The sequence below is a fragment of the Agrilus planipennis genome, unplaced genomic scaffold (genome assembly GCF_000699045.2).
Source record: "Agrilus planipennis isolate EAB-ADULT unplaced genomic scaffold, Apla_2.0 scaffold44, whole genome shotgun sequence".
Taxonomy (NCBI): domain Eukaryota; kingdom Metazoa; phylum Arthropoda; class Insecta; order Coleoptera; family Buprestidae; genus Agrilus; species Agrilus planipennis.
The window spans coordinates 1,681,416-1,693,942 of record NW_020438939.1 but is presented as its reverse complement, the minus strand read 5'-3'; the positions used below and the strand labels follow the sequence as shown (position 1 = coordinate 1,693,942).

General features: G+C 32.2%; 1 protein-coding gene across 3 annotated transcripts in view; it reads left to right on the top strand.

Annotated features, from left to right (window-relative positions):
* The window catches only part of LOC108742576 (thyrotropin receptor-like), a 52,114-nt gene that overhangs the window by 24,249 nt on the left and 15,338 nt on the right, over positions 1 to 12,527 (top strand). For 2 of the 3 annotated variants that reach the window (XM_025974525.1, XM_025974524.1), the window contains exons 2-7: positions 461 to 813; positions 6,205 to 6,279; positions 6,352 to 6,429; positions 7,596 to 7,670; positions 8,911 to 8,976; positions 9,035 to 9,103. In XM_025974525.1, coding sequence (XP_025830310.1) covers positions 461 to 813; positions 6,205 to 6,279; positions 6,352 to 6,429; positions 7,596 to 7,670; positions 8,911 to 8,976; positions 9,035 to 9,103 — 716 coding nt within the window. Of the gene's footprint in view, positions 1 to 460; positions 825 to 6,204; positions 6,280 to 6,351; positions 6,430 to 7,595; positions 7,671 to 8,910; positions 8,977 to 9,034; positions 9,104 to 12,527 lie in introns of those variants that run through there. The other variant, XM_025974526.1, reaches the window with a different exon arrangement.

Here is a 12,527-nt window from a genome sequence, read left to right as displayed (position 1 = left end):
AAACAAAATGGGTTTACAGCGATTGATCTAAGCGTACTTTATTTTTATTCGCTCTTTTACTTTTCTGGCAAGATAAATACATTGGCCATTATCTAACAAAGATAAAATTAAATAGCTCGGCTAATCGTGACTACAGAGGGCGTTACATAAGTACCACTTAAATATTGATTGCTACCTTATACCAATGACCTACTTTCTAAAAATAGGACAATTTTAGATCTTACTATTACTCAAAAACATAATTCACTATTATAGTATTATGTGACATTTGTAGAACAATTACGATCAATATTCACGTGCCGCCACTGCTAATATACCTACAACAGAATCGTAGGTATAAAAGTTGTGAAAAACATTAAAGTTAGCGTTTATTTTTCCCCTTCGTTTCTTTTTAATTTAAAGGTGACAATTTGTTGCCGTAACCGTCTAGCATTTATTAACTTAGAAACTTTTATTCCAGATGAAGAGGCAAGCTTGCATAGTCCCATTGGTAATTATCACCCTGCTTCGCTTCATAATCGCGATTGCTGAAAATGAACATGGAAGCGGCATGAATTCTATTCAAGACCTGCAGTCCCTTGTCACGAGAACCAACTCCACAAAATCGTACAATAAAAAGTTTTGCGATTGTTACAACGCGTCCGAAGGGACAGGCCAACAGCCCGAAATTGAATGCAGATGTTTCGGGAAGAATTTCACCAGAATACCTTCAAACTTGCAGAAAGGGGTACAAAAAATAATAATCACCGACTCCGATATCAGATTCATCAACAGAGATGCCTTTCAGCCTTATAAGGACACACTAATGGATGTGTACGTTTTGAGCAAGTATTAAGTAACTATAATTATTGGACATGTTTATTCACACATAAAAATGGCTTTAATTGAATTTTTAAGCGGAAGTTCTGCATGCGGATATGAGGAATTATAAGCATACCATTACTTTGGTTGCTGTGTGGCGTGAATTAGTTTCTTTCATTAGTCGGTATACAGTACTTGATATGCACCTCACACAAGTGACCTAATTAGAAACCAAAAATGATAATATAACCATTAATTAATTGATATAAACTATTAAAACAACCTTAACGGGTAATTGCCTAAATGTTGGGACCTGTGCTCGGATGAGGATGATGGGAGGTGAATGAGGTAGAGGAAGGCTCAAGGACTTTACCCCCCTCTCTAAAAGGGGGGTGAAGTGGAGGCTAAAAATTAAAATGTTAAATGTCTAAATGATGGAACGGTGGGGAAAGGTAGGGGGGAGAAGACTTGCAGAGGGGTAGGGCTGATCGTGAACAACTATAAGAATATGGTAACAGTTGAAGGTGACAACGTGGAGGCGCACCACCACTGTTCCATCATCTATATACTTTCCATTTTCACTTTAAGATTCCACCTCTCTAGCCACTTCACGGTCCCCACTTTTTATCAATGGGGATGCAATCCTTGGACCTCCCCCAACCCCCTCGACGGAGCTACGCTCCTAGCATCAAGACCTGGCATGGCCAACCCACGGCCCTCTTTGATCATTTTTGTAGTCCACGGTATTCGTTATACTTTTACAAACTATATTCACTGGAGCGAAGTTCCCATAACATGATGTTCGTGACGCCTGAACTGAATTTCTGAATTTAATTTTTTTTAAAGGTATCTACGCGATAAAAAGAAGGTCGTGACGAAGCCCGAATTCAGATTTTTGACCAAATAATTTTTAGTGATTAAAGTTTGTCTATTCGAAATTTTTCAGAATTGTATTTTGTCATTAAAAAAAAAAATGACTTTTTTAACTAAGTGTGTCTAGCCAATTTTCGGTTTTCCGACTAATAGGAACAATTTTTTGGTCGGTTTTGGATTTTAAAGTGAAAACTGTAAATTTTTTCCTTATTTACTTATTACTGGAACAAACTAACCCGTATACCTACCACAAATACGTTTATCTTTTTTTAATTGTCGCAGGCAACGAACATTGCTGTTTATAACATTTGTGCATCTGTCTCTGTATTTGACAGTTTGAAGTGTTTGTCTCTCTCTCATCTTATTATTATACTACCCATTGTTTCATAAAAATTATATAAATTACAGTGACGTGTAATAAAAGAAAGACAGACTATTTAAATGGAGAGAAAGATGCCGCTAAAGCCATAAGGAGTTTAATAAAAGTAATATTGTCGATCAAACATTTTCTTCATTAATTGCAAGATAATTTTTTTGCGACGTTTCAAGGATATACAAACAGTTCTGAAATTAAAAAATAAAAAATGCATGAGGAAATTGAACTTTCAAGTATCACCACGTAACCAACCTTCGTAATTGCTTACAATGTAAACAAAGTCAGTGGTCTACATAATGTAGTTAATTATATTAAACAAACTAATGCGTTTACAAAGTTACGTAATATTGATTTCGTTTATAGCAATGTTGTGCAGTTCTCTTCATAGTTTTCGAACTTCAAAATTAGTAAACCAAATCCAATTTAACCCCCCTTCCCAACCTAATAGCGTATCAATATTTTCAAATATCTGGCTTCCCTCAGTTCAAAAATAAATTAGAAAACTTTGTTTTATGATTTCGATTAATTAAAAACTAAGCACGCAATTTTTTTGGGTAAAAAGCATTAATATGTACCGTTACTTTGAGATTTCCCGGTGGGATCAAAAAGAAAAGCCTTAATTAATGAGTACGTATGTTTTAGGCTTAATAATAATAAAAAAATTAGCACGTACTGTTGAGCACGTGCCTCTTTCTAATTAAATGGAAATATATGGTGAGGAAAAAGCTTTTATGCGAATCCTACCTGTCAACTTGTAATTTAATTGCAGTATTGTATTTATAAAAGCTTAACTCAACGATGTAATCACCAGACTCGCCCCAAAACAATGTCTTTCATCAAAATAATGGCCACATAATTTACTAAACAATATATGTATATATACAGGTGTTTTATGTGAACGTATTTTTATTTTTGGACGCCATTATATTAACCTCTTAATTAGGAGTAAGTTAAAAATATATTATATAAAACACTAATGTAAAAAAAATTAAAAAAACATTTAGTTGAGAAAAAATTAAAGAAAAATTATATAGAATACTTTACTTTTCACTCAGGAAACTGAAACCAAAAATGACATGATGTCCACTAATGCTAGTCCTTATCCAGTTTCACACCTACTTATACTTATAAATAGGGTAAATTTCTACATGATGGTCCCCACTCCCTTCGGGGGTGGGATGGGATCGAAAGAGGAGGTCTCCCCCACCACTGTACCATAAAAAGTTCGTGGCGGTCTCACCCCCATAAAAAGTTATGGTGTTAGATGGGGGTGGGGGTAGAGGGGATCGGAAGAGTGTGGTCACCTTAGTAAGACCCCATAAAAGATTTGCGACGGTCTCACTCCCATAAAAAGTTATGGAGGTTGAAAGTTGATTATTTCGACAATTTTCATACACTGTAATTCAAATAAAATTCAATAAAAAAATTATTTTCAAGCGGGTGGAGGTGGGGGATCGAAAGAGGGTGGTCACTTGGAACAAAACCCGATAACCTAACCTAACCTAACCTACCCTATTGATAATGATATTTAAATAATGTTTTATATAACTTTCTCAATATTTTTATGTATTTTTCATTAGTTTTACATTTGAATATTGTTTAAGAATGACTATATAAATATTTACATGCCTAGAAATGTATAAAAATTGCCATGTTTATTAACTTTCAACCTCCATAACTTTTTATGGGGGTGAGACCGCCACGAACTTTTTATGGTACAGTGGTGGGGGAGATCTCCTCTTTCGATCCCCCCCAGTCACACCCCCTTCGGGGGGCCATCATCTAGACCTTTACCATAAATAGTATGTCAGGATTTCGAGATATTTTAACCTCAGATCTAATATTCAAAAGAAATTCAACTTTTTACCTTTTTGTGAACGTAACTTGGTGAGATAAGAGGACAAGATAACTATGAAAGTAGTTGTTTCCGAGGTAACGAAACAGGTACAAGTAGTAACGAATCTTATGAGCCTTGACCTTGGATTACGCAGTGACATAATTCTGCCTGTTTTTGATTCATTGATTTCTACATTTCTAAACTTAAAACTATTGACCCTGACTGTTATAAGTGACTTAGAATAACATGAATCCTCAGACGTTAAAGAGGCGAGCCTTGACGTATTCATATTGTATATTTGGAAAAAATTGACCAAACTGTTATTCTGTTGATGTGCTAAGGCTTCAGATAAACTGTAAAAAGTGACGGTCACCCTTTTTAAGAGGTAAAAACGAAGAAATCAGCGAATGGGTGAAGTTTGGCACTGCGCAATCCAATGGTGAGCTTCATGCCCAATTACTTCAAACAGTTTATCTGGAGATTCATCCCTGACTATATAACGAAGTAGATTGTTAACAGCCGATTCAGTTTTTTCAAAAAACAGATACCTTGAAAACTGAATTTTTTGAGTTTCGAGATCAGAAAAACTTAAAATACTGCTATGTTGTAGCAATTCTGAAGTCAGCGTTGTCTACAAATTATCTGCATAAATTCGATGTAAACCGTTTTTTAGAGGATTGATAATTAATTAAAAAAATTTTGATCTCTTTTGTCCTGTTTGACTTTTTTATTATTTAACACAGGCTTACATTTTACATAACAAACTTAATTAACATGGATCTGTTATGTAGCACTAACAGAACTAATTAAGCCGTTAATGATTTAAACACAGAATATAAATGTATTCTGTGTAAAGCAAATAGCTTTGTATTCAAATTATATTTCGGAAAATTAATTATTAGTTTATGTACGTAAACAAACATCAAATGTAATGCGTGGTAAGACATAACATAAACTAAATGCCTCTTGCAAAGTTTATCTCGATTAGAGCGCTTTCTACTGGTATTAATTATAAATTGATTTAACTTTTCTGTGCTCATCTTTTGAATAAATTACTCAAGTTTAATTCCCTTTCTTTTTATAAACAATAAAACCTGAAAAAACCTGCAAGAAGTTTCTATGTTTTAATAAGTTCCGAGCTTTGGAGGGTGTAAACCAGATTCAATAAACAATCGCACTGTCAGTTCAAAGCGTGCTTAAAGGCAGAAAAACTTTTTAAGAAAATCACAATAATTTACAATTCGAAGCCGGTCCTGTGCGTGAATTTATAACATTGAATAGCGTAGTGGGATAGAAACTGCAGCTACGTGGATGGAGAAATAAACATTGCGATTATCGAACGTCAAAGATAACCATAAACAATTTAATACTACAAATAATGTTGAGACTAAATAAATTAAATAAGAAATAATGGGTAAATGAGCATCATCTGGATAATTGTAATTTTATTAAGGCAACTTTCCACACTACCATTGATGTATTGCCAATGTGCGTTACCTTTTTGCGGGTGATTTTACGTAAATTTGCCAAAAAAGTCAAACAAGTCTCCAAAAATCTCGTATCACACATTTATCGAAAACAGTTCTTGAAATCGCAAGAGATGTATAACAAGCGAATAATTTACATCAACAGTAAAAATTCAAAATTCCGTCCCTGTGCTGTGCTTTTCTATCGAAACCACCGACATAAATCGACTCGCGGCTGAAAATAAGTTTCAAGATAGGCTTGCACTCGCTGCTGATGAGAAGAATGCAGCAATTGTTCCTATAAAATTTGCTGCACTGTCACATGAGAGCAGCCAATGTTCCCTGCTTTTTCGCGTGTAGTGTATTTTAGGGATTGTCTTCTATGAAATCAAGGATTTCGTCCCTATAGTGGCGATATGGTCCAAACCCGTAAATAGGTATCATGTCATGTTACAGTAACAGTGATAAACTGTAATAATTGATGTTGTATTGCTTCAATTGTTTTATTGAATTGCACATCGTTTGCCTCATACGAAGATAAACGTTAAAAGAATAAACATCCTGAATCACACTTGATCTAATCTGGCAAATAAACAAAAGATGGGCAAAAAATATAAAACAAATACTACACTGATGCTGGTATTACCAAATAATATTATTAAATAATACAGGCGGATCGTATTTCCTTGCCAGGGTCGGAATTGAATTTACCTATACTTTCAACTACGTTTTTTCTCGAAAACGTTGAACATTCAGACATACAAACATTGACTTAATTTTCATGTTTAATAGTGTTTTATCACCTGCAGGCTCTGTTATACAGTGTATATAAGGTTTTCCTTTTCTTGCAGGACGCTTGGAAACCTTCCAAAAATGAGAGTGATAGAAAAGGGAATATTTAGGGATATTCCTAGATTAAGAACAGTGTGAGTGCTATCATAACATACCGTTACTCAATTAAACAATAAAATTAATTGTACATTTACACCTATAAATAGGTACATTACCAACGCTCCCCAAATAAAATTTCTCCATGACCTACTGATGGGAGTAACTACAAGGAAATTTTTAACTTTGTAAGTAAATACTTTTAAAAATTTTTCCTACATTTGTTATGGTTGATTAGTATTAAATATTTACCGAACCTTCCTTATACATATGTATACAACTTATTCACGCAACTTTTTAGGTCCTGTTGTATTACATTCACAAATTAATTACATAGTTCAGGCAAATTAGCCGAAAAATAGCTACTTTTTGGAAAAAAATTGGACTAGACTGGACTGTTTTTTTTTGACGTAAATTTATACACTTCCTACGCTCTCAGTGAGCACAGATCGTAACGGATCAATAATAATTAGCATTTGGTAGCGGTAGCAATACGAAACTTGTAATTTTTCTTTATTAACAAATTAATTGTTGCTCATTTATTTATTCGATCAAGATAAAATTTCGGAAGCAAAAAGGCTTCTTTTCCTCAGAACTTTATCCAAGATAAGGAACTTTTGGCTGAAATAGTAATCGATATTCCGAGAAATATGGGACAAACGGTTTCAAGTTTCTTTAAAAGCAAAAATTAGGACAGGGATTGTATGACCCTTGATCAAGCAGAGTTCTGTATCATCAAGTGTATTTATTTCGTCACTGATTCGTGACTCCCTTTAAGTTGGTTGGGCGATTATTAAATTTAACAATTGATTGTCAATTGTAAGAAAATAACCGATTATTGCGACTAATTGGAATAATCTATTTTTTTTTCGATTAATAGAAACGATTGTTCCGATTAATAGATTATATCTGAAAAAAATACAACGTGTAATTATACAACACGCTACTGAAGTGAAACTTCTTCAAACACACAAACATACCGGGATAGGGGTTAAGGAATTGGTTTAATGGAATTATTTGTACACTATGCTTCGCACGTGTGCAATGCTGATAGTAAATATACTGTAGAATGTCTTTATATACAACAATCGCAGCTTTTTTGTCATTAGACAATGTAAACCGGCCGGTACCGCCGCAATCGCTGTCCCTGCATTTTAAGCCTGTAATATCTTCGAAAATATTCATTTAAATTACATGCACAATGTATTTAAAAGTAATTAATTGGATAAGGATTAATGCTGTATTACATAAAATTGCTTCGTAAATTGGCTATCATTGCTCGTAAAAAGTAAAGGATAAAAAATGGTTATTGTGGGTTATCCCTAAGAGNATAATAAAATAATTTATGTTACAGAAGAATAATTCACACCGGTCTGCATGAAATTCCTCGACTCGATTATCTACATCCGGATAATATTTTGCATATGCTGTAAGTGAACTTTGTAAAAGAAAAAAATAGCAATTTTTTTAATGAGTTTGTACCTTTGCTAGTTCTTTTTTTCCGACGCACTGCCTCAAAACCTTTTAAATTCATTTCAATTAGCATTGTGTACATTCAATTTAGTAAAGAAGGGCATGGCATTGATGAATCGCTGGCAACATTCTACTGGTAACTCTAATAAATATTACCAGGTTTTAAGTGACTCTGTAAAAACAAAAAAAACCTATTCTGTTATTAATTATTATGATAGACAGTTTTTTATGTTAAATTCAACGAGGTTTTTATTGCGTATCTAAATAGCTATCGTAAGCCCGTTGGAGGTCTTAGGTTGCAAAACGAAATGAGGCCTCAGATTTGATCAGAAATTGACGTGTTTGTACTTTGTACTGTACATTTTGTAATTGTAATGGCTGATAAAGACAATCGAGTATTTATAATATGTGTGAAACTTCGTAACTATGTATATGTATAGTTAGAAAATATTGCCGTATTATAAGCATTTGGGAAAATCAGACTTATATACTGTTCGTTTCAAGAAGTTAGAGATATGCCCCTTCCCTTTATTAGGATGCGCCGTAGCATAATTCCAAATTCAATCATATTTGTGAGCGGAGCTCATTTCTCCATCGATCATCGAGCGAGAACTAGACAAAAGTGTACAGTACCATTTGCAAAATTATTTAAACTGCCTCGTTAAAATTTAAGAATATGCTTTATTTAAAAGCATATTCAGAAAAAAATAATAACAAGTGGATTAACTTAACGTTCTGTACACATATAAAACTTTTGCTTTGTTTTCTATTGTTAATTTATATACATTTTTGTTTTAAGAAATTGCTAAACATTTTCGTCTAGTACTGTACAGTTCTAACCTATCTTCTAAGACCGCCCATCGAGAGCTATGCTCCTTCAAGCTTGTTCCAACTATTTCTGTCTTGCTCACGCCTAGTGTGTATTCTTTCTATCTTCGCGCAATTTCTTCAAGGTCACAATTCTAATAAATTGAAATGGACTGTAGATGACTTATCGCAATATTCGAAATCACGCTGGGATAATAATATTAATTTTTCCTACACTACCGATAGAACGAATATCAAACATTTCATACAACAAAAATGTTTTGGATTCAATGTTTTTACTGCTCAATCTCTTATGTAATCAATTGCAATTGTCGGTTTTTGCCGACATTTTATTATTACCTACTTCATCGACTACATGTTGTTTTCAGGGACTTGGAAGGAAACAAATTAGAAAAAGTACCACCGAATTCCGTCAAAATTAATGCTGAACAGGCGTAAGTTATTGCAGACTAAATTTGATTAAATAAGTTGATAATAATTAATAATTTTCAGAATTTTCAATTATAATGACATCACTGTAGTGGACAACTTTGCATTCAATGGATCGCAAATTGCAAGACTGTAAGTTGATACTAATTTACTTTTTAATTGTTTTTAAAAGGATTTCAAAATGTCATTTTTAATTACTTTGCTTCAGTGATGAATTTTATACGTAAAGTATTAATTAATGTCAGTGTTACGTGATTCATACGTGGGTGTTTTAAAGAGTGACGAAAATGCGAAATGTCCATTCTCGAATCTGGTCGAATTTCCGACAGAACACAGACCAGCATATGAACACATGTCTAAAATATTTTGAACTGTTTGTTCCACAAATCTAATAAAAAACTGCTTTTTTCCAACCCTGTGCACTAAGTGCCGTTTTGAAAAGTGGTATCAAAGCAACCAAATTATCGCCAGTACGCGATAATTACAACTCCGCGTACTGATCCGTTTACAAATATATTTTCGGGGTTCGTCTACAAAGGAGTTGGTCAAACGTCAAACCTAGAATATACCTGTCCTGATCATTGACTACAACATAATATGAATAATATTTCTATGTATCAACGTAGGTATTAAATTATTTTACTGAACATTGATACGAGAAGACCTTTTCTTTTCCCTAAAATTTTTACTTCGTTCTTAAATGATAAAAAAGCATCGGTATATCCACTACGGTTCTTTATAACTTAGTTATCGACAACAGAATTTCCCTTCTCCTGCTTTCCTGAAAGTTAGAGGGACAGAAACGATAAGTTATCCGAGTGAGTCGAATCGATCTTCTTGAGGATAGGCATTACAATAGCCGAAGTGACGATTATCAAAGTTCCGTTTCGTTTATAACATGCAAGGGATCGTCTCAATTGTCTAATGGAACAATTTTATTTAGTAGTAGGTCGCAAGCTGTGTGTGACCTCAATTCCTATACATACATATAAAAGTAAAGTAAAAGAATACATTTCATTCCTATAAATATGTATAATAAACAGCCCTAAAACTCATATGTACAGATTAGTAAGGTTATAATAAATAGAGAATTAAAAATTAAAAAAAAAATATATGTGGAAGTTAAAAACAAAATTTTCAAAAAATGTGTCCCCGATTACAAAAAAAAAAGAAAAGCCTATTAATGGATAAAAAAAATAAACAAAAAAGTAAGAAACAATTTACGTTCTGATTGTCATCATCTTACTGAGTAAGATAAGTCTTTTGATATGTTAAATATTCCTGCTTAATCTATTGAAGTCTTCTGAAAGTTTCATATTAATAACATTATAATTTAATTTAAGAATGTTCGGGAGGTATGTCAAAAAGGTAAATAAAAATTTGGAAGAACGTTCCTCATTCAATTCTAAAACTCCTGTAAAAATTACAAATCGATTCACTAAACCGTTAAAAAGTTATTGAAATTTTAAAAAATTGTAATTTTACACGTCATTCTATGGAGATTCGTTAACCGAACAGATTAAATTTATTTTTATTAACACAAAAAAAGCTACCAGAAATTTCAAACTTTTATAATAAGTAACTTGAACTCTGGAGAATCATTTTAGCGTAAGGTTATTCAAATTCACTAAATGGTTATCGAGGAAAAAATGAAAAATTAGCTGAAAATCTCGTTTTTACTTGATAATATAATGATAATATTTATAATTGTCTGAAATAAATGCAATTTTAAAGTTTTAATTATTATTTAAACATATTAAAAAGTTTTACGCTCATTATTAATAGAGATTGAAACTAAATATTTTTTTGTTTCGAAGTTAAAGTGAAGGAATATTTACTGCCAAAAGTCAATTAAAAATTTTCCATATTATTCGTTATTTCTTGTTTTATTCAAATAATAAAAATAAAAATTGCTACATTATTTCTTTATATTTTCTACAAAATTTATTTGATCTTACTACATTTTGTAATGAAATTCACAAAGTTGTTGTCGTAAATATTTCAGTCAAATTGTAAGGAATTTGTCAGAGCCCTATCGATATTTCTCCTACAATTTACCACTACAATTTTATAGTCAAATTTAAGTTTACCGTTAGTCAACCTTACTACAAATTTGAGTTGCATTTGCTACAAAACGACCTCTACAACGTTGTAGTAAGTTTTCATAAAGCATTTTTCTGAGCATAGTTTTAATCTTTATATTTTCGTACATCATATTATAGCCACCTTAAAAGAAAAGACCTAATTATCTCCAAAAATATTTGACCAAGAAATTTGGAATTGTTAAGGCAAATTCATCGGCCTATTTTCCTGAATGAAACAGGAAGAAAAGGGAGTCAGAAATTAATTATATGGTTCTTGTTTTGCAGGCAAATAATTGTTTTCACAAAAACAATATACGTACATATAATTACCCCTAATGATAATAATACTGAAAGTAGCTGAAAACCATGCCAAGGGGGTTATATATATATATAAGTACTCATAATACAGAGGTCATCATCAAGATATATATAGGCACTAGCTTTTAATTTTCACAGCATCAGTCAAAGTTCTATTTAATTATTCGGAATCCCATTACTTACTCAAAATACAAATCTAGTTTATCTGATAACGTAATTAAAATTTGATGATTTTCCCTTCTATGAAATTGTTAAACAAAAACCGTCGGAAAATAGATAAAAAAATATTAACGTTATAATCGAAGCGTGGGCACTTATCCGGGTAATGAATCTTCACGTTCAATTAAAAAGCAATTTCAATCTCATCAGTCAGCAAAATAAATAGAGACAGCAAGATGATCGTGATAAATTAAATAGACCTAATAAAAATAACAACGATGACATTCAATATTCGTTCACGAAATCGCACAATATACCACCGAGAATCATTTAATTTTTAATTTGCGAAGCCACATTGGCCGCTTTTATGGTTAAATTGATTTGGGATGACTTTAATCAACAAGAACTTACGCTTACGATCGTAATGTCAGAAAATAAATAGTTACTTAGCGGGAACGGCATTTAAAAAGTTTACGATTTTATTTTTATTTTCCTAGTCCGAATGGGGCCACATATACTGCAGACATTTTTATTTGTTTTATAAAGCATTAAAAGTTAAAAATACCTTTCTCAAATGCATTCTCTTTTTTCATATGTAATTTATCTGACAGCAATAAAAAAAGACTAACCGAAAAAAATTTGTAAACAAGGACATGTTAATTAAACTAAATGCAAACTCCAATGGCTTCATTTCCATCTTACGATTAGTAGAGTCCAATTGAGTTATCCCATCACACATTTTCTGATAAAGTTCTGATATAGAGAATAATACGATGACAAAATAGACTTTGTCGTGTAATGATTAATTTGTTATTATAACTTTCGGCTTTTACGAATATGCATATAACATGGTGCTACTATCTATAAATAGTTTTCAAAATATCAATAGGTTTGAAATACTTTAATGAAATTTATTATTTTTATTTTAAATAGAAATTAATTTTTTCCTCATTAATTTGAGGTAATCTCTAAAAGGTAGGATTAATGTTTGAAAA